General features: G+C 38.4%; 1 protein-coding gene across 1 annotated transcript in view; it reads right to left on the reverse strand.

Moving 5' to 3' along the window:
• The window catches only part of abca12 (ATP-binding cassette, sub-family A (ABC1), member 12), a 66,563-nt gene that overhangs the window by 42,447 nt on the left and 972 nt on the right, over positions 1 to 23,144 (reverse strand). The window contains exons 3-26 of the mRNA XM_053329156.1: positions 21,842 to 21,989; positions 19,187 to 19,311; positions 18,688 to 18,758; positions 17,620 to 17,790; positions 16,784 to 16,977; positions 16,094 to 16,212; positions 15,878 to 15,978; positions 14,199 to 14,339; positions 13,405 to 13,571; positions 12,620 to 12,753; positions 11,956 to 12,086; positions 11,517 to 11,681; positions 11,133 to 11,341; positions 10,637 to 10,770; positions 9,428 to 9,542; positions 6,502 to 9,141; positions 5,551 to 5,663; positions 5,244 to 5,311; positions 4,641 to 4,789; positions 4,338 to 4,468; positions 3,857 to 3,999; positions 2,365 to 2,526; positions 1,918 to 2,135; positions 22 to 948 (exon numbers count right to left, since the gene is read on the reverse strand). Coding sequence (XP_053185131.1) covers positions 22 to 948; positions 1,918 to 2,135; positions 2,365 to 2,526; positions 3,857 to 3,999; positions 4,338 to 4,468; positions 4,641 to 4,789; positions 5,244 to 5,311; positions 5,551 to 5,663; positions 6,502 to 9,141; positions 9,428 to 9,542; positions 10,637 to 10,770; positions 11,133 to 11,341; positions 11,517 to 11,681; positions 11,956 to 12,086; positions 12,620 to 12,753; positions 13,405 to 13,571; positions 14,199 to 14,339; positions 15,878 to 15,978; positions 16,094 to 16,212; positions 16,784 to 16,977; positions 17,620 to 17,790; positions 18,688 to 18,758; positions 19,187 to 19,311; positions 21,842 to 21,989 — 6,676 coding nt within the window. The remainder of the gene's footprint in view (positions 1 to 21; positions 949 to 1,917; positions 2,136 to 2,364; positions 2,527 to 3,856; positions 4,000 to 4,337; positions 4,469 to 4,640; positions 4,790 to 5,243; positions 5,312 to 5,550; positions 5,664 to 6,501; positions 9,142 to 9,427; positions 9,543 to 10,636; positions 10,771 to 11,132; positions 11,342 to 11,516; positions 11,682 to 11,955; positions 12,087 to 12,619; positions 12,754 to 13,404; positions 13,572 to 14,198; positions 14,340 to 15,877; positions 15,979 to 16,093; positions 16,213 to 16,783; positions 16,978 to 17,619; positions 17,791 to 18,687; positions 18,759 to 19,186; positions 19,312 to 21,841; positions 21,990 to 23,144) is intronic.

Here is a 23,144-nt window from a genome sequence, read left to right on the forward strand (position 1 = left end):
GTCACTGCAAATAACACTTACATCTGAAACAGGCCAGGAAGGGTGAGGTAGGAGAGCACTCCAAGAGCAGCATCAATGGTCTCTTCCCGAGATGTATTCAAGCCCCACGGCAGGTCTCTTGTAGCGCCCTTCATCACAATACTCAGATCAGGATTGGCGAAGAACACATGGGCTGTGTCTATAATTTCCTCTGTGACAGGAGGGACAGAGATGGCTTTGAACATTGCTGGGTAGTCAATGTAGAACAGGTCTATGAAATCATCCATGGGGTCTCTTATGGGCATCATTGGGGCCTCACGTCTGTGTCGGATCTTCGCCATATGGTTACTGCTTGTCATTGCCGACTGAAACATACTCACGTGGTGGTCCATGTGGGGCAGAAGACCACCAGTGCTTACCAGTTGCCTCAACATTGCAATTATGTTTCCAGCTAGGTCTTCGTACAACCCCATGTCCGTACTTGTCTGGGTCAGGATGGAACTGATGATTTCATATATTTTTGGCAGAGCCTGAGTCAACAGGTCCAGTCCAGACGCATTAGTGGAGGCCAACCATGCAGACATCTCGGCCACCTTCTCCACAATCAGTCTTGTGTCGTTAGACGCAAGAAATTGTTCCAAGGCTTGGTAAACCATAGGCGCGTCCCCGAATACCTTCAAGTTGATCATCAGTTTAACAGCTTCCCTCATCATGTCCACAAGCGATGTCTCATTGAGCCCAGAAAAATCTCCCCACATCATGGAGAAGATGTTATCCGAGGTGATGTTTGCAGAGGATAGGAGGATCATTGCTGCCTCTGTGAAGAGGTCCTGGGATGAGCTGCTGTTTTGAATGAGGTGGTAGTTTTTCAGGATGTGGCTCAGTGCTTTCTCTACACCCTCAATATATGGATGGAGGAAGGGGGCCGCCTTTAGCAGCTCATCTGAGAGCAACTTGATGGAAGACAAACTGTATAGGGGAGAAAGTTGATGAAAATCAGGTTAAAATCATTCTTCAGATATAAAAACAACAACAACAAAAAAATACCAGGAAGATTGCAAGATGAATTATGAGACCCAAAGCAATGTTATGGACAATGGACTATAGAGATTTTTTTATAGGCCAAGAACATCTTTACAGACTTCTTTTATGTGATGCAAAACATGTTTTTTATTCATTTCCTCGATACAGTGAGAAATCAAATTTCTCAGTTTTGGCCAGAATAGTTATATTTCATCAGCATCTTGCTTTAGACTTATTCACATAGTTTTCCCATCTCATCCTTGATAATAGACTGCAGCGCATATCCACTATGATCAATGATCTATAACTCATGTAGTCAGATCTGATTGATTCCCCGTGATATGCAGAATGTGATCCTTATCACCATGCCAGGCTCATTATTGCAGCTGGCGTATAAAGGGAAATCAATTTTAAGAGGACATCTCAGCAAACTGAATCATAGTTAAGCTGCTATCTGTGCATGGTCTGCCTGTTTTTTTCCAGGTAGACATGCAAAAAATTAATCAAATGATCACTCCAATTCATTGTGTAATTACATATGAATGAAAATGGCCTGACTGATGCATTGTGGATAATGTGGTAACAACAAATGGAGCATTGAGTCCATGTATAGGTGAGTCTCTATCTGTAAATGTACAGAAAAAATACTAAAAAATGATCAGACTGTCATGCTCAGTGTTCTTTTTTCATGTGGCTGTACTGATTGCACTGCACTGTTTTCATATCCTGTGGCTGCACTGTGGTCTGGTCTGTGTGGTCTGCTGAGGTTCCTAGTGATCATAAAATCAAGGACTAAAGTCTATTGCAATGGATTTCTCCTTATGCAACTGCAACAGTGATATTATTTTTCTTCATTAGTCATAACCACCCATGTTAGTGATAACATAATCTGACTATAGATAGATAAATGGTCACCTGTTTTGCAGCTGCATGTCTTGAAACTGCTTGTACCAGTAAAGCTGTGCCTCAGGGCTGAGAGGCTGGCCTGCCAGTCCACTGAACTGGTTGCAGAAAGCCATGATGAACTGCTCGGTCACAAGTGTGCGGTTGATGTTGACTTGGTAGAATGACTTTACAGACTTGACAATCTTGGCAGCTGTGGTGCTCGCAGTCACTGGTCCAACATTTGTGAGCTGTGCAGACACCATACAGCAGAGATGGACTGTTAGCATTGGGGCAGTTTTCTCTGTGTGTCAACACTGCCACCCAGTGGTGAAGCTATTAATTGAACTTGATGATTTACGTTTAAAAAAATATATATATTTTTTAAGTCAGGTCTTAGGAACACATTCAGAATGGCATACCCTCCAGTCACTTTTGTTTGTTTGCAACCTCCTATTTAATCTGGCCTTATCTACTCACACTCATGTTCATGTAGACAGTCTGGGATGCAGTGTAAGCGTCTAGAACAGGCTGCAGACTGATGTTGCACCACATAGCCATGGTGTTGTTGTTTAAACCGGCTGCCTCTCTTACTGGCTCCCATGCTTTGAGAACTTCACTGCACTCCAATGTACCATTAGCCTAAAGGGAAGAGTGTCAACAAAAAGGCAAACGCATTGTCTTTCACATGCATTGTTCAGAGAGAACCAGTTCAGTTAATAAGACACATATGAAAATAGAACAAAGTGTCTGGGAAACAAAAGGCAGAGGCACAGGGGAAATATCAGATCTCTGTTCGTGCGGTTTACAGAGAAGAAATGAAAAGGACAGAAGTCTCACACAGGTATCATCACTTCTCACTGAACATGTCCAAAGTACACACCCACACATACTGTACTGTATGTGCACACACAATGGGTAAACTCTACAGTTTATGCCATGCCAGAAATCTCTGAAAGTAATACTCATATACTATACAGTATACTTTCAGACCCACTGATGCTGATTTTGCATTTAAATATCATTACATGAAAAAGATACTGAGGCAGAACATTAAAGTTAAATAAATACCATGAGAATAATATTGAACAGACGACTGGAGTAAATTAAATGACCCTTAATAGTAAATTAAAGGGATAATTCAATACTTTGGGAAATACGCCTATTTGCTTTCTTGCCCAACTATGAAAAGATCGATACCACTCATGTTCACCCTTCATTTGCACAGATCAAACAAAAGAGATTTTATGTGTTACTAAGTGAGCTTTAGAGGTGCTGGCAAGCATATTTTAATACCTTTGGAAAGAGGCAGGCTAGCTGATTCCAGCTTGTTTGAAACAATGTTTAATCAAAGCAATGAAGCAATATTTAGTCGGCGTGGACAAAAAACCTTTAAATATATTGTTGTCTTATTTATTTACCCATGTTTTCATGCCAGCCTACAGACTGATACTAATTTATCTGGGAAAAATCAACATTTGGTAAATATAGGCTGTAGTTTGGATAAGCATATATATTTCTTTTATAGTGTATTGTAAATAAGGTAACTTTCTATTAGTGTAACCAAGCAACAGCACTGACAGCACTAACAAAGTAAGAAATCCCAGCCAAGTGTTATGCAGTCAAGTCAAAACTACGTTACGTATAAGAATGAGGATGTTGCCTGTCAAAAGCCTTTTGAAGGGTAAATAAACATGCGAATGCCTCTGTATGGCAGGTGAATAAGACCAACAAAGAATGACCCACCCCAAACATGCTCTTACGTCAGTCAAGAATTTGACTTAATTAGGTGTGACAGACAAGTATTGTTAACTGCAATAATGCATAAAGGTACAGCAACTTATTTTTCCACCTGTCTCTCTCACAAACATGCAAACACACCCAACAAAAGAACAAAACACACCAGCAAATGATAAAAGCAGTGATATGATGTGTACGAATGCTATCATAGGGAGAACTATGGTAGTCTAACCTGTTGGACCACCTGCAACGTGCGTTCAATCGCGTGCTGCATTTTTTCCGAGACCTCAGACATGACAAAATGACTGGTATTCACAGACTGTGCGATATCTTTCATCAGGGTCATCACAGGAATTTGAAGGCTTAGTATCAATGCTGTAAGACAGAAAAAGAATAGAAGGTATGAGCAATATGAATGGCTTTAAAAGCATGACGCATACAAGTTTTGAAAAAAATCTAATGGTAATTACAGAAATACATGAGATATAGATAAGAAAATGGTGAAGAAATGGTGCAAGAGACAGGTGTTTCATGTATTATAGTGTGAAATGTGCATTTTAACTAACATTTTACATTGACTGAACATAATAGACAATTTTCCTCAGTCAATGAGTCTTGTTCCTTCTTACTAATTCTGGATCACTGAACTCTCTGTCCTTGTACAACCTAGACAAACATAGGACAACAGCCTTGCTATTTAGTAGCATTCTCACCGTTCTCTGCTTGTATGTTGTTCACCAAACTTCCTATGATTTTTTCAATTAGTGGGACAACAGATGTGGCATTGTCCCATAGCTCAGTTCCTTCAAGGGTTGACAGTATGGACTTCAGCATCTTTTCAAGCCTGTGAGAAAACAAAGATTTCTTCTGAAGGGCAATCATAGAAGCAACTGAACAGCAGGCTTATTATGGAATAAACCTTATTATCATCTCACATGGACATACAAAGTAAGCAGTTCAAGATCAAGGTGTTGTCTAATCATCCATTTTCCATCAAAGGTAGCAATTCAACTTACTTGTCCCAGGTTTCTTGGTCTGCCTTTCCAGTCATCACCTGTTCCAGGACAGGAACAATATGAGAGAAGCTCTCCAGTGATGGAGCTGTTGTATGTGAGCCTGGGCCTCCCATAACAAGTGGCCAAAGCATGCTCAGGAGTTTGCTCATCTGACCAGAAAAAAGGATGAATAAGGAAAAGAATTGTTGTTTTTTTCCACATACAGATTTTTAATGTGATTCCAGGCAAAGCCCCAATTACGGGGACAGTGTTTCATGTACTCCTTGATCTATGAAATATGATAGGAACACCGCATACAGTACATACAACTTTGATAAACAATACGATCCTTTTTGTTTTGTTTGTCTGTCTGTCTGTCTGTCAGGATAAATGATATTGCATTTCTATACCCTTGTGAGCAAACTGTTTTCATGTGTAGATAGTAACTGGGCGTTGGTCAACCATCCAGAAACAACAGAGATGACAGAGATATTTTAATCAGCATTTCATTTTTGGTAGTCACCTGTTCAACAGGCCTTCTAAATGTTTAATTGTCCACAAAATGAAACTACACTACACTTAATTAAAAAATAGATAAAACAAAACAAAGAACTTGAGACTTACCTGGCCAATAATCGCTGGTAAATTTTCTCCTGATGCATCCTGAAAACTTGCCCAGAGACTCATGTTGCCTGAAATCACAAGACATTTTGTTCATAAACTGAATTTCAATGTCAAACATACAAACACAATCCTCCTTGTAAAACGTATTCTTATAACAGAAACATTGTGTGATTTTGATCTGCAGATCTTTAGGCTGTCTGGCATCAATGCTGCAATAATGAAGTGCACAGTGCAACCTCCACTCCATCAGAGTCAATCAGGATTCAACATGTTGTCCACCTATAGTGACATTGAGAGGCTGACTTGCCTTGGCCAGACTCCAAGATGAAGTGAGTGATGTTAATGAGGGCAGAAACATAGTTCTGGGCTGTGCTGTTGGGTGGCAGGAGGCTTTGGACTGTCTTCATCTGATTCACAATCCTTAAGAGACAAAGCACATCAATATTTCACATTTGTGTCTCATCAAAAGGTCATCATGTCTCATCACATTGTATCAAAGGATTGTAGAAGGTGCAGCTGCATGCACTTCATCTCTTGGTTTGGTATAAGTCATCCATTCAAGCCAGTGGTTCCTAATATTGGTCCCTGGAATACAGAAGCCTGCTGGTTTTTGTAATACTTACTTATCAAAATGTAAGATGAATGCACTTAATTTCCATTAAAGGAATGCTTCAATATTCTGGAAAATATGCTTATTGTCATTCCTGTCGAGAGTTAGATGAGTTTGAGTTAAATGACAAGATTGAATTCATTCATGTCCCATAAATATGAAACTAGAGACAGGAGATGGTTTGCTTTGTGGAAGTAGGAGGAAAAGATAGCATGGCTCAGTCCAGAGGCAAACCTTTTTTTTTTTTTTTAATTGCCTACCAGTACCTTTAACCTCTTAGAACACGCTATTCCGCCCACGGGACGGGTCGGAGGTTGGGAGGTAGCGACAAGTTCTTCTGAATGTTTTAAACACCAACCCTGAATTGTGTGATGCCAAATAAAAAATACAGTCTAAAATGTACTGTTTAATTCTATTTCTCTCTACATACACATTTATAATTACGTACTCATTGAATTCCTTATTTTTGTCTTATGAAGGCAGTTCAGAAACTAACACAGCAGGCCAAACCCCTGATAGACTTTTATTCTGGGGCACTACTACATCATCATTTATCATTTTGAGTCTTCCATAACATTGCTAAATATTTTTACCATTTGCTGATTATAAAAATGTTGCCATTTGTTCAAATGAAAAAGTGTCACTCACATCTGATTCCAGTTGTCTTGTCCACTGGCTGTGGAGATGTTCTCAAAATAAGCAGTCACGACTTTAATTCCAGAAAGCAGATATTCAGCGAACATCTCTGGTACTATCTGTTGAATGACAATCTCAGCTCTCTTGAGGATGAGGAGAGAGATGTTAACTGATGAGGCAAAGCTCAAGTCTGGTTGGAGGATGAGTTTTAGTGAATCTTGCACTATTTCCTGGATGTTTTGCTGTGCAGAAAGTGGCAGGGGGCCTGTGGATGCAGTCAGGATCTGCATAGCATTTTGGAGTGCTTCTAAGATAGCAGCTAAGAAGTGGTCACTCTGTAAGCCACCTGGTTGCTCTGCCACCATCAGGGCTTTGCTGAGGGACTGGGTGATGTTGCCAATGATAGAGAGGTAGGTCAGTTGATCATCATTGAAAAAATGAACCATCGTCTTCAGCAGGTGGTGGATGTCTGTTACAGGGGTGGAGATGTTCATGGAGGAGTTTCCCCATTGGAGCATACTAGTGAGGACTGATGTGACATTGGGTTGTTTCATCCACTGCTGTATGAGGTTGAGGTATAGCTTAATTTGAAACTCAGCAGCATGCACAAGGGTTGTGTTGATTATCGGCTCTGAACCAAGGCTTTGGGCAATGTCATTCTGAACTAGAAGGTTTGACTTTATGTTTTCAAGTACACCCTGGAGAATCTCAACTGTTGTTTGGCCAATTTGAATCACCCCTGCACCATCTATTGGGTACTGAAGGTTGCTAATAAGATTATCAACCTGGTCCTCAACAAACAAATTCAAATCTGCCTGTGCCAGCTGTAATGTCACTTGCATTTGTGTGAGAGAGAAAAAGGGATTGAGGAGATCTGAGAATGAACTTTGGCTTGTAACATTCTCCAGCTTTTTTAAGTACCATTCTACAATCTCCAAGTATGCTTTCTGAATTTCCATGGGGTTCTCTGTCGAGGAGGCATTGATGATGCCAAAGATGCGGTTCAAAGTTTCAGAGTTGGTGGCTACTTTTAACAGGCCTTCCATCACTTTGATTTCATTCATGATCTCTGGAGTGTTCAGGTGTGTTAGGTGGAGGTTCGTCTTGATATTGGCTAGGGTGATGTTCAGGACATGTATGAGAGCCATTGGATTGGAGCTAAAGTCAACTTGGATGACATCACTGATAGCTCTGTTGACGATCAATGGGATGAAAGAGAGGATGGCTGTCTCATTTTGGAGAGCGGGTATGTGTGTCAGGAAACCACTGACCCCATTTATCAGTTCCATAACACACTGGGCTGTCACCGTTTGATTGTGCTGTGGTTCAAAACACTTGCGAGCATTGGCAATCTCCATTATATTCACCAAGAGGTCGTTTATGTTGGCAGCACCAACTATGGCAGCAATGTGATTCAGCTCTTCAAGGGTTAGGTTTGACTGTCTCAGAGCATTCTGGATTTGAGACACAGTAATATTTGGTGTTGCCATGACATGTCTGATGAAATGAAGGGTCTGTTTGAATGTTTCCACATTGGAAGTATCCCTTGGAGACAGGAGGAGTGAGAAGAAAATTGATGCAATTTCATTTCGTTCCTTTCCCCCCAGAACAGAGTTGGGTGAAGCTAGTGTGATGGTGACACTACCATTGGCTGAGAGCATCATATCTAATATCTGATCAGTGAATGTGAAGATTTCTGAAATCCCGGTCAAACAATCCTGGCCTGTTGCACATGAGGTCATCTGATCCTGCAGAGTTTTGAAGTCGTGGAGAAAGAGAGCAGCTTCCTGTTGGACTTCAGGTGGGAGGAATGCTACAAATTTCTGTATAACAAGGTTCTGGGCAGCATCCGGACCAGCCTGAGTGAGGTTCTGTAGGGCTTCAGGGGTGAGGAGGTTGAGAAAATCTTTGGACAGCAGGTGGAGGTCAGTGACTTGAGCTGTGCTCACCTGCCCATTCGGTAACACATGATGTTCGATTTTTCGCAGTCTGTACAGAGACACCACAAATTCTTGAAGCTGGCGTATGTACCCAATGATGATGTTAGTTGGGTCACCATTTGGAGAATCCAACACTGTCTTCAGTAGCTCCATAGCACTAAGGATGGCCTCTACAATGCCTGCTGAGGTTTGGTTGGTGAAAGGTTGAATGGCTTCTCTGAAACGGGCCACATCATCAGGATGGAAGTAGTCAGAATACGTGAGCAGAGTGTGACCCATGATGTGGGGAATAGACAAGGTGAGGTTACCCTCCAAGGAGAGGAACTGCATTATTAACCGCTCCAATTCAGGCATTGTTGGGTCAGACTCATTGAAAGTAAAAATGTGCTGGTTAAGCCTGCCAAGCTTTGAGGCAACATCAAGAACTTTGGCGGCATCTATGGGGCTGTTGCTGAAGAGAAGAGGCTGCAGTGGTGTCAGACCTGTGGATTGTAACAGGCTGGCAATGAGGGAAGGCATGACATCAGCAATGTTTTGGTCAGAAAGGCTGGAGATATTCTGAACAAATCCATCCAGGTTTTTCATCAGGTTAATCATGTATGCAGAGAGCGCATCACCACCTTTGATTTCTTTTTTCAAATATGATGCTGTCAAATATCTGTAAGTGTCACCATAGACATACTGCAAAAGATTCACTGTTCCTCTGAGACAACTACAGAAAAAAAGAGAAGAGTGGATAAGACAGAGTCAGAATTTTAAATATACTTCTAGTTGTTGTAACCTTTCGGTTAGCGCTATACTCAATGCCTCATTTGTACAAATAAGCTGCCTCTTTAATCATGCAACATACTACATACTAACAACCCTTGTTTTTAATAAGTCAACATACTATCAACAATTGAAGGCCAATAAAAATGGCCTAAAAATTCAATTTCACAGCATATACACGCAGTTTAATAACACATCATTCAGTAAGACTCACAGACTTTGCCACTTACTTCAGCACGACGTCTTCGTTTGGTGACATCAGCACCTCAGCCAATGCTTGAACAAACTGGTGCCAGTTCAAACCAGTATCACAATGAATGTTTAAAGTGTTGACGTTTACAGAACCTAAAGGAAAGGTAAAGATATAAAAGACACACACATACTTGAATTGGTTATGTGTAGTTTACTTAGCCATATAACTGATTACTTTGTTTTGGATGAACTAAATAATTTGGAGAGATTTTTACTGCACATATTGACTGTGCACATATTTTACAGTCAAATTTAGTTTGCGTGTGACGCATCATCATCTGCTGGATTACTATTCCTATGAGACTCATATCAGAAGAATATGAATAATCTTGTAATGTCCTACACAGATAACAACCTACTGCTCAATGTCTGCAAAAAAGGAGCTGATAGTTGATTTAAGTAAAAGGTAGGCAATGACACACACCCCCGCTTCACTGAAGTCTATATCAGTGTGGGCGGAGGTGAAGTGTGTAAACAGCTTCAGGTTCCCTAGGATTCAGCATTACAGAGGACCTGTCATGAACATCACACATATCCACGCAAAGAGGGCTCAGCAATGACTGCAGTTTGTAAGAAAATTTAGGAAAGCAAAATTCTTATGCCAAGTTCTTATTATTTTTTACAGAGGAGCAAAAGCAAGCATCCTGACTGGAAATATAAGAAAGTGACATGAAATATGCACAGCCCAGGACCAAAAGCCTCTGCAGTGGGTCATTGAAAAACTGCCCACAACATGATTGGTAGACATCAAACCAGCATCAGTGACATCATTGAGGTGAATGTTCAGGACCCAAAGGATGCTAAATGTGGTTGCGTTTTCTTTTGCTCATTACAATATTTGTTTTGTTTTTTCCTTCTACTATTATACTTTGTTCTGTTTATTGCCTATTTTATTGTTTTATTATATTTAATAATGTAATGTATAATGACAATAAAGCTGAACTTAAACCGTGACATGTGAGCTTCATAGTGGACCAGTGACATTATTAATAAATCAATACTTGACTGTGTGAAGAAATGGGAAAAAAAGAAGAAGAATGGGAAAAAAAGGATAAAGAACAGTAAAACTGCCAATTTGTCATTTATTTTTGTTGGTCATTGTAAATATATGAATATATAATAAATATTTTCAGTGGATTTTTAGTTGTTGTATACAAATAAATGCAAAGAAAACAAATAAGACTTACAGTTTGCTGGCTGAGTTGTGACACCAGGCCTGTAGTTCAAAATCCAGTAGGCCATGTGGAAATAGTTCTTTACCTGGGGCCACAGTTGACTATTCTCAATCTTTTCTCCAGAATCCACCATGAACATCAAGACACTGAAAGCAAAGCAAAGCAAAAGCACAACACATGACACCATGAAATGAGACATTGTGCACCTTATCGAAACACAGTATGGTGGAAAATTGATCCTTTTCATCCACTGATATTTTTGAAAATCAGTGAAATGGGTAATTTGCAGAGGCTTGTCCAACTTAAATCTATTTTCTTCACTGAATAAAAAGACAATGTCAGTCATTTTAAAAGTTATACTTTTAAGAAGCCTTTTGCTCTTTTGCACTCACTAAACAGCAATACTTTACACGATTTACAACCTGTAATCAATCATTCGTTCAAAGCAGAGCACAGTAGTGAAATTGAAAGAAAACTTGAAATTATTCAATCATCAATTTCTAAAGACCTTTGTTGAAGAGTCCCAGTAACATCATAAGTGCTGTTGCCTGTCATCCAGTTCATCCAGTATTGTTCACCCAGCTCTGTGGCCAGTCTGTTCAGAAACACTCCAAACCTCTGAGTGTTATTGTACAACTTGTGCCACTCAGAGAGAATCATGGGAAGTGTGACATTGTAGTCTGCCTGGCTTGTCAGAGTGCTGTACAACTCTTGTCCCTGTGGAGACATAATATGAAACAAGATTTTAACATATGAACATGAATAAAGAAAGTGCAATACCAATTAGACTGTAGATTGATCAAATTTAAATTGTCTCATCTATGTGCACAAGAAAACTCCACAGGGCACCTTTAAATATTAATGACTTCTGATGAAGTTTAGTAACTTTTACCGTCTGAATCAATGGCAGCCACTCCATCAGTAGAGACTGCTGTGCAATAGATGCGTTTTGGCAGATGATTGATCGCCACACCTCAATGTCTACGCTCTTGGTTGATAACAGCCACTCGAAGGGAGCCAGGAGGTCCTCACATGATGAAGGCTCAGATGCCAAACTCTAGTAAAACAAAAGCAAGAATCCCCTGATAAGTGTGTGCTGCCTTCAAAGTTGTTTTTTAAGCAACTTGAGGCAACTAGATAGGTTAACCCACTAATGTTAAGCACTCATTTGGAACTGAAACTACATGTAAATGTTATTTTTCCAGCACTTCATGTACCCTGACAGTCAACCTATCTTTAAACCTGTCAGACTGCCTCTGTGCTTAAGCACAGATACCTGTGACTAAGCTGTATTCATAAAAACTGATTGGAATTGTGCCTAAAACGCATACCTTCATAATCACATCCATCCCACTGGCCAGGAGACGACTGATCCAAACATCTGCCTCCGTTTTGTTTGTCAGCAAAGTAAGATAAGTCATTTGGATGTGACCAGCATCGTTCAAGAAATGATCCATCATACCTGAAAACCAGGGACAAACAACATACAACAAACATACAGCAAAAACAAAGCCAAGTCAGAGGACTATAGTCATATTCATGGTTTAAATTGAATTGCTGTTTAGGTGATAAAACAAAAGTAAATTTTTAGCACAGTTTTAAAAAGAAATCCACCTGCAGACACCCACCCACTTGACTTCAATTTCTTTTGTACAAGGTTTCCCAGGTGGTATTTAGGATGTTGTGTAACAAACTCCTCTAGACCTATTTCGAGCTAAAAAAATCCTTATCTTTCATCTGTCCCCTGAGAAAGGGTGTGAACGTGTTCCATTCACCTCTATGTCACACGGTACATCTGTTCCCGTAGAGACAACAATAGTGACCGGCAGCATGTGACAGAAAAAATATGTCATTCTACGTAAGCTACACAAAATATGTCTCTGCTCTTGTCATTTCATTGTGGTTGATACCAAAAGTTGATATTCATAATGTGTCTTATTTCAACCATTACTATCAATTTTCTATCAATTCTATCAGGCAGTTATGTGGTCTTACCCTCGACAGTGTCAACAGCCAGTGTCGCTGTCTTCATGGACTGGAAGCCAGCTCTCAGGAGGCCCCTGACAATCATGTCCAACTCAGGGACATTTTTTATCATTTCCATCACCACAGGACCGACACTCAAAAACCTGCCAAGGCATGAAGGCAGATTCAATATGCTGTAGTCTAAATAAAAACATTCATATTATAGTGGACACTAGATTTCAATTTTTATTTATTTAACTTATTTTGTTGTTTTTACTAATTTGTGTAAAGTTCTCAAATATTTAGCCTGTGTATGCAAAGAGAATAAAAGTACAATCAGTTTGGTTGATGTCAGATAAAACTGTCCATCCTTAAATGTTGTGAATAAAATACAAATTAAAATTTAAATAAGATTTATTGGCATGCCAGATCGAAAATCTACTATGTTGCTAAAGCAGTACAAACAATTATATCAACATATATGCAAATATTGTATGTTTGGTATATTTGCATATTGTGCTTTTTCCAAAAATTTTAAAGGTGATGGGTTTTTTTTATTACCTTGTTGTTTTACTAAAATATTATAATGAAATATGCTTTTGGCAAACTTTGGCTAATATTCACTAAAATATCAACCTACCCACTAGTAATAGTTACTTAAAAACTCCCTTGTCTTGTATGACCATTTGTAAGACATTCATGAAGCCTGTTCAGAGATGTCTTTTTAGTTTTTGCAGTTTTTTTGGTAGCCTCTAAGGCAGTTGTTTTACAGCTGGATGGTAAAGTAAGCAGAGAACACACAGTACTGTACTTACAGCTCTTCCTCAATGTTTTGTGGTTGTTCATCAACACTACGCTGGGTCCTTGTGATATTGGAGCCTCCCTGACCCCCTGGGGATGGACCTCCCATCAGACTGTGGAGCAGCCCTTTGGCAAAAGCCAAATCATGTTGAGCAACATCTTTACTCCATGCCAGGAGAGTCTGAGAACAGCATAATTTTTAAAAAAAAAAAGAAAAGAAAAATAAAGGATGAATAAATGGCATGCCAAAAGATTTTCCAAAATACTAACACATTTATTTAACATTCAAGTTAATAGTATATACCTCATAATTTACTTAATCTGTAACTTGTATGAACAATATGACTATTTGCCTTATGCCAGTTTTAGATTACTAATTGATGTCTGTCTGACTGTTTGAGTGAGTACACATAGTAATGACAAAGTTAACTAACAACTCATGATTGGGAATTATCTCATCAAAACACATTCACCATAGTGGCAGCACTAATTGGATATCCTTGATGTTTATTCTCTCCAGGTGCGATCTGGGAGTTGCAGTCGCTTGTTGCTAAGTCCGACAGTTTTTCTTGTGGCTGCAGGCTAATTATTTGGTATACTCTGAATCTAATTACTAAGGTGGCACTTGAGAATGCAAATTAGGGGGAAAGAGAGAAGAATGCAGACAAGTAGTGACAGAGAGAACAAGATTGAGAAAGCGAGCAAAGACAACAGAAAAAAAGCCACCAACATACATCAAGCAGCTGACTCCTGGTTTTCTGTGAAATGCTCTGTTGATGATGATAACATTCACATCATTTTAGCCTACCTGCTTGGCCACCTTGTCAGGACTGATCCAGCCCAGAACCATGTCCACTGCGCCAGTGGTGCACGCTGCTGTTAGCCACATAGTGCTGTTCTCACACAAGTAGGAACGCACCGTGTATCTGTCCAAAGTCAGGCCGATAGCCTGGGGGAGAGAAAATAATGGTCAGACTCTAATTAAGGAATGACCAATTTTTAGCATAATTCAACAGTGTTGGGGAACGTTACTTCTTAAAGTAACTTATTACATTACAGCATTACCTTCTCTCCTTTAAACATAGTCTAATTACTCTACCATTATCACACAGCCAAGTTTGGCCTATAATCTGTATATCTTTACACTGCGACTTTACATAAAAAACTGTAAAAGTGGCTAGGCTTCTTAATCATATACCCACATACAAGTTATAAAACTATATATAGGTTACAGCCAATGCTGTTGAGCTGTGCTTAGTTTACAGGTGCTTCTTCAAGTTTTAAGTAGAGTTCATCACGGTTGACAGGCTCTTGTTACCTGGGCACAACTTGCATGTTACTGTAATGTTCTTGCCCTTACTTCCTCCCACAAATTCAAAATAATGTGAATATTTCCACAAATTGAATGCTGTCCTTTCTGTTATCTTGCTCGTCCAGCTGCTGTACACATGCAGTGGTATAACTGTAGTAGGCCTACATTGCCAGGTGCCTGTCTGCCTACCAAAAAAATAGTAATGGTTCGAATTTGTGGCAGATTTTCTTTTCTTGTGGAAAAAACGTAGATTACAAGAATAGTTGATTTAAAAAATAATAGGGGATTACCTTTTTTGGTAAAGTAACTAAACAACTAAGTACTTAACTTACCTAACAAGTTAGGATACTCGTTACATCAAACAAGTAAAGTTACAAAGTGATGTGTTACTCCAATACTGATTATCACAAATAGTAAAACTGTAGTAGGAACAGTTTGACCTTTTGAAACATACATTTATTTGCTTTCTTGCTGTTAGTTAATTGACAAAACAACATCTCATATTTGTCTGTTAAATATGAAGCTACAGCTACTGGTTGACAGTGCTAAATAGCTAGCCTGGCTCTGTTCAAGGGTAAAACACTTAACTTACTAGTACATCTAAAGATCACTGATTAACATGTTATATCTTGTCTGTTTTATCTGTACAAAAGCGAACAGTGAAAATGATATATTCTGGTTTTACCAGCTATGTACATGACTACTTCTTGATTGTACACAGCGACTTCCTTAAGTCTTGTCATCCTGAGGTTGTCTGAAAAAAACAATGGCGATCTCAGGAAGTCTCAGTGAAACGAGTTATAACATGTTAATTAGTGAACCAAACATTAATTGGTCCCAACCTCTCAACTGTTTGAATGTGTTACTTTCGATGGACTTATTGGATAGAAGAGTTTTTTATTGTTAAGCAATATGAAGACATCACGTTGGAAAAATGTTGCACAAGACACTTCTATGCTAAAGGCCAAAGTGGGTGAAACCAGTTTGGCCACTCTGCAAAAAAGCTGTTGTGTTTTATTTAAAAATATAATGTAATGCAAAACTCCACAAGAGTTGACAAATAAGTGTGAAAATGTATATCATTCAGATCTGACTTTACTTCATAGTCTACATAGTAAAGACATGTTTGCACTGACATTTTTATTTTGTATATAAATACTCCAGGTAGCACGTACCTTATCCAGTGGTATGCGGACATCTTGTAAAACCCGTTTCACAATTTCACTCAGTGAGTCATTCTGCAACGTGACAACATCTCCGAGGGCAACAGACACATCTAAGCAGAATCACATTACATGGCAGATGTCAGTAGAGAACTTGATTGATGTTATTAATGTGATGCTTTGATAACAGAGGGAATTTGTGACTGACACATGGTAATGCATAGTTACCTTTGCCAGGCCAATTTTTAAGATAGTAGATCATGTTGATGCCTCCAACAAGCACTGGCTGTACTACTGAGACTGAGGCGCTGACTTCAGGGAAATTACTCTGGATGACATGCATAGCTCTAGAATCACCATGGGAAAAAAACATTTAATGCTCATAACAAGACAGAACATGCAGCAAACCCCTGACAGAACTAATAATTAAACAAGTGCATTTTACCTACCAGCACTGCTAAATCTGAAGTCTAAGATAATGGGGGTTTCAAACAGGGCTAGAGCAAAGTCCTTGTAAGCAAATACAGTATTCCTAAACTGATGTCACCAGGGGTCAATTTTATTGTACATCAGTTCAGCTTTTTAAAATGGCATCTTATTTATAAAAAAAACAGTCAGTGGCTTTTGTCTTTCCCCCATATAAACATCAGTCTCACTGCTCTTTAAAGCAGGGTGAATGACCTCACCTTAATGGAAACTAATCACTAGAAAAACACAGGATTATGGATTTACAGTGAATTTCATCATGACAAGTCAAATATGTGCCCTAGCCTTTATTAAATATTCAATATATGATATATATATATATATATATATATATATATGATGACAATTGCCATCATTTTCCTTTTAAATAAACACCTTCGTCAAGCAGGCGTTCATTCAATTTAGATTTTTTCACCATTAAAAATATAGTACCCCTGTATATCGGTGAGAAGGGTCTCTGTGTTGTTCAGCACTTCGTCAAGAGAGCTTGCAGAGAAGAGCTCGGGAAGGGCTAGAAGGCTCTCCCACAATGAAGTCTGATTTTGCAGCTGATCAAACACCAACACAGCCATCCCAGCCACAGTCATTGTCTCATCTGGTTTTGTTAACATCAACTGCGTCAGAATCTGAAAACCAGAGAGTCAACTTTAGTCAATCCAAAAACAAATCTCAAGAAGAATCGGTCATCACACTGCCTTATCAGCAACAAGCTGACACATGCAGGCACAAACCCACATGCTGTATGTATCCACACAAACACACACACACACACATGCACGCACATTGTAAGGGCAGCAGCAGACTTTAGATAAGCTGACCTGTGGCCAGAATGTCACATAGCGATCAATCACATTAACTAAGTACATTCCTCCCTTGACATATGCTGGTTGCTGATGTATCTTTCAGCCAGGTATTATTATTGTTGTCCATCATGGTGTTGGTAGCCAGTCACAGGTCAAGATCCAACTTGTAATCTTGTAAATTACGGGTAACGTGACCAATGGGCTGATCAACCTAACTGATTGTTTGCAGTGGAAATCTATTTTCTAAGCTTGTGATTTTTACAAGCGCATAAGCATGAGCAAATATCTGGAAAACCCATTCAATCTTATTCTACATAATGTTCAACGAGGCTGCTCAGTCATCAACAGAAGATTATAGTTTTGCAGGGCTTCTATTTGTTTTATTTTACTGTGACTGTGTAAGCATTAAGGATCATTTTGCTGAATTATAGCATGCTGTTCATTGAGATAAACACACACACACACCTGGTTAAACGTCAGGAGAGTAACTTCAAACACAGTGTCATTGGACTTGCAGAAAGTGACCACAGCATAAGTGGCGGCGTTGGGTGATGTTGCGTTAACCATGGGCAGAGCTATGGAGCAGAAAGCCTTCTTCAGCATGTTCACTGACTCCAGCATATCGTTCATGGCCCCCTGCAAAAGATATGATTCATATGGATTCAAGTTATTGCAGTCAAGCATACATTAAGTAAAGCTATTCATTTATAAGATCATTAATGATTGATTTTCTGAGTACAATTCGTGATTGTACTTCATATGTCAAATCTTTTACAATTCCAATATCACATCTTTTAATTAACTATTAAGTATTTATTTCCACACCTGCTCAAAGTAATTATATTCTTATACTTAAAATATGTTCTTGCTTCTTAGTGGTTATTTAGCATTATAACAAGTATAACAACTCTGACAAGTTATGATGAGTAAACTATTGTTGAAAAATTATTAATTTAATGAAATATTATAACCTATTGAGGTTGACATGACAACATTAGGTCAGCATAGTTGTGATTAATAACATATTGGCTTGAGACTTTGATGTGAATTAAGAGAGTTAAATTTGAAACTTTACATGGACCAGACTTGAACTAGAGGCCATAATGGCGTATGTGTTCCAGGATATTAGCTTCAAATACTGTTTTCCTTTTATTTTCATCTGTTTGGAGCAGATTTGGGGTAAGCGTTGTCTTTTTTATAATTATTTTATGAGTGGCTTGAACACTCCAGCTATTAAATTGAAGTAAAATGTCTCTATTCAATAGTGACTACTGCTACTATAACACTTTCTCCACACTTTATTATCAATTGTAATGTGTTACAATCCTACATGCGTCACAGTGTTGCTTACAAAAGAAAATGAACAGATATTTCTATTCTAAATAAACCTCTTAGACCATCCCATAAACCTGTTGGGTGTGTTTAAATCTGAGGTCAGTACAAGGTTTCAATACGGTGACAACAGATATGGGAACTATATATTCTTCCTTATTCTCAGCATTCTTGTTCCTCTCATTACAAGTTTGTACCCACCTGATCAGTCAGAAGAGTAGTGTTGATGTTCATGAAAGACTCATTGTTAGGGTTTCCTCTGTTAGATAGACCTTTAACAAAGGAACACATAGTTGAAAAACGGATAGACAGCAAGTACACCACAAAGTGCAAAAATGAGGATGCAAAAACTAATAAGCTAATTTGCTTTCTGGGAAAGAGGGTGAAAAGATTATTACCACTCTCATTTACTTTTGATACCACCTGTTACATATGAAGCTACAGCCAGGAGATAGTTTGTTTGGCTAAGCATAAAGACTAGAAGCAAACATTACAATTAAAATGAAATTATTAAATTACCAGTTAGAACATATAAACAAGGTCTGTATTTACTTTTATTACTGTATGGAACTGCCTGACATGAAAATACAATTAAGTGTCCAGAAGTGTGAAACTGTACCGAAAAACATTAAAATGTTATTTGAGTGTAGACAGATGGATCTGTGAAGGGAGATTTTATTTTTTATTTTTTTAAACATACCCAAGACATTGCTCCAGGCCTCAATAACTGCTGCATGATTGTTGCTGGAGTCATTGGACAAACCAAAGTTGAAAGAATCTCCCGATTGAAGCAGGTCTATCAATGGGGAACCCTCAAGGGTCGATCTGCCATGTAGAGTAAAAAGGATCAGATGAAGCAATGTGCCTTATTGTATTGCAGCTGTGACTTAATTCACTTTAAACAAAAGAAGTTAGTTTTAAATGGTTCTCATATAGCAAGTTTCATTCATATTTCTGAAAAGCTGAAACATTTTCCAGGGCATCCGAGCGAAAACCTCAAGGCTGAGAAACAGCTTTGTTCCAGATGCTGTGAGACTATTAAACTGTTCGGACTCTGCCTCGATAAATGCACTTTACACTACCCATCTGTGATGCACTTTAAACCACCTGTCTGTGATGCACTTTTAACTACCAGTCACTTTAACTATGTTTTATTTGTATATGATGTTTTAGCCTGTTTTTAGCTTGTTTTAAATTAGATTGAATTTATTTTAGTATCTGAGACCTGAGTACTATATCTCGCTCACATGGCTGACATGATGACCTCTCGAATCTTGAATCTAAGCTAAATTGATATTGGATACATTTGAACATCTTGGTACTTTAACAAAGCTATAACAACTATTAATTTTGTAAAATGAAGTGCTAAAATAATAACTAAATAATAGTAATGTTAGTCTATCTTGGTTAAAATGACATGGTGACAAGATAACCTTATAACTTAGATTAAGGACAGAAACAAGTTTCAGAAAAAACAATGAAAAAAATGTTCCCACAGTGACAAGGCATAATGATGGCTGAAAATAGATGTGACAAACAGGTTTTCCTATGAGTCACTTTACCATGTCTTAGGAATTTAAATGTCATGAAAACACGACAAACAAAACCGACAAGGAAAAAATCTAAGACATTTCTATGAACTGATGATGGTGTTGAGTTGTTAGACTACAACAAAGTAGAGAGATTACTGTGAATAAAGGCCTTAAAGATTATGTAACTCCAAGTGTTAACAGAGTTGTTTGAAAAAAGAAAAGAAAAAAAAGAAAAAAGACAAAAAAGAAAGACAAAAAAGTAGTCAGTCATATACTGTTTTGTAAAAGAACAGACAAAAAATAGAGCCGGTGAAAAAAAGATTAAAGCACATTTGTTTCAATTCAATCCACCCATTCAACATTGTATTACTTTTGACCTACAGTACAGCAACAAAGAAGCACTCGGACAGAATTTTGCCTTTTCATTTCCTGTTAAAAGACTTTCTGGTGTAGACAGGGAATTAAAAGACAAAATGAAGGATCTGTCACACTGGCTGCTCATGTTACTTGTGTTGGTATTTGTTTTTCATTAACATGATATCATAACTAGGACTGGGCTCAGTATTATATGACATGAGAGTAACGTCTTAGATTAGATAGATAGATATGGAAATATTGTTGTCTCCTAGTTTGCTGCATTACAGTGATTTAATTTTCTTACCAGACTGTTCTAGCTGTTCTATTACTTGTACATGAAAAATCTCATTGTGTGAATATTTTGTGAAAGCATCAGTAGTCATCCCTACAGTATTGTCACAATATCAATATCGAGGTGTTTGGTCAAAATTATGACATATGATTTTGTCTGTAGGCCTATCACCCAATATAATATGAAGATGAAATGTGTTAAGTTAGCTGAATCATTACATTCCAGATTTCCTCACCACAGGCTTTTTTGTTGTGTTTCAACACAGTAGTGATAAATACAGGTTTTAATTTATGTTGAGAAATCTGCTTCCCGACCAACAAAGTCAAGACCATCTGGTTTAGTGGTCATTTGTGAAGAATAGTAATAACTTCATAACCTGCATCATGATACTGATAAGTTAACATTATAGCTCTTGAAAGTGTTCACCATAGAAACAGCTACAACTTTGCAAAGTTAGTGTTCCCAACTTTGAGAAATGTATAGGAGGGTGTGTAAACTGGTCAGGGCCGCAACTTTAAAAAAAAAGGAAAAAAATGAACTATCACTAGCAAAAGTTTCTGGATGTGAGGACACAAAACCAGAAATGGGTCAAAAGAAAAAAGGTCAATAACTTGTCGGACTCATAATGGACAGTTTTTAAAAAGGTATTAAAATGGATGCAGCAGAACCAGAGATGTCAGCTTTTATTTTGTACATATTCTTCCTCTTTTTAAAAACCTGGTGCTGACATTACACACTACCAGACTTCTCTGTAACTCCAAAATACTTTAGTTTTTTTTGTTTTTCTCCAACCCCAACCAACATTGCCTTAAGTGATGAAATTTGCTCAAATTTAGCTACAAAAGGCTACATTCATACAACTTTTACTTCTGTAAAGAGACTTTTATCTACACAAAATCAACGGACTTCCTCTTAATGAGACCTGCTTTCCTCCATAGAGGGATATCTGTTGTGGGTATATTTCCATGAACACACTGACTAATCATATCATGTGATGTTGCTCTGCCAAGTGTGCCTCAAGGGTCATTTGCACACCTTTTCAGTCACATGATACTGGGCCAACTGAGGTTTAACACGTGCATGTTTTTATGCAGCCGAGATGCATTCATACTGACTGATATTAAAACTTAAATATGAATTTGTTCGAGCAATGCAGACTGTGGAATAAGGGTACCTTGCAGTCCGTGATGATCTATGTGACTTTGATCCAGCTGGGTTCACCAGATGTGACTTATTATGACAGTTGCTGTCTGTGGTGCACATGAGGGTCTGCAGGAAAGGGAAGAAGCCTGTGCTGGGTAGATTTCGAGGTCCGACATAACCTAGAGGAGACAAGACAAAGTTGTTGCTGTAGTGAGTATGCTGTGACACCACTCCCATTAAAATTGCTGCTGAATGCCAGTGTCGCAAAAGAGTCTGAAGATCAGGGCGCCACCATGACTGAACGTACTGCATGGCAAATTACCTCTCTGGTATTCATTCCTGTAAATGTTATTTTAGAAAGGAATGTCTCATCTTGGGAAAAAAATAATTTGATTAAGCTTAGTCATGGCAATCATGGAAGTTATTATGAACTGTAGAGCGCACATCAGACATCAAGGTTAATGTCTACACACACACACACACACACACACACACACACACACACACACACACGGCCTATTGCCACTACTACAGTTTACAGTCTACAGTTTAAAATAAAGCGAATAAAAAGTATTTAAACAGGCAACCAACAAGAGAACAGCTTTCAATTAGAATTAAAACTTTACTTTACTATTACTCTTCTCTGACAGTAGCAAAAAAAAAAAGCATGTCATTTGGCATCTACATGGTTACATCTTTAGTTTTCAACCATCTCAGGAAAATAGTTACTGTATGTTTCTATAATCCTCTTAAGAAAGTAGCACTATTGTCGGTGTGAGAAACAGTTGTTCAATTAAAGCTTTTTCTGAGAGGCCTGGTCATCCCTTCATGTATCATGTTTTAAGCTACTCTACCTGATACGAAGTCATATCCTATAGTCGACTGATCCTAAAGTAAAGACCTGCTTTGCTGCCTGTAATAGGTGTGGTTCAATAATGTGCCTGATTTCAGCATGTATAAAGCAAACAACCCATCACACAGCACACCACAAGGGAGGAGAAGTCCTATTGTTCAGATACACTAGGCAGTGTCTATAATAGGGCAAGCTGGGGGAGATTGAATTACATGTAAATCCCTGTATCCATTAAATCTGATATAACAAAAACACTGAACAATAGTAAAATAGTAAAAAAAAAACTTTATAGCACACATTAACAGGTGAATGAATAAATAAGGTGCTCTGAGATAGATGTTAATGCTGTGATTAAATGTAATTTATCTGTCCCTCCTTCTTGAACTAACTACTCAACTGCATTAGTGTTAACACATAGTTAGAAATGGGCATGTAAGTAACCCTCCCTGAGCACATTTCCCAGATTTTTTTCCCGTTGAAA

The sequence above is a fragment of the Scomber japonicus genome, chromosome 11, assembly GCF_027409825.1.
Source record: "Scomber japonicus isolate fScoJap1 chromosome 11, fScoJap1.pri, whole genome shotgun sequence".
NCBI classification, from domain to species: domain Eukaryota; kingdom Metazoa; phylum Chordata; class Actinopteri; order Scombriformes; family Scombridae; genus Scomber; species Scomber japonicus.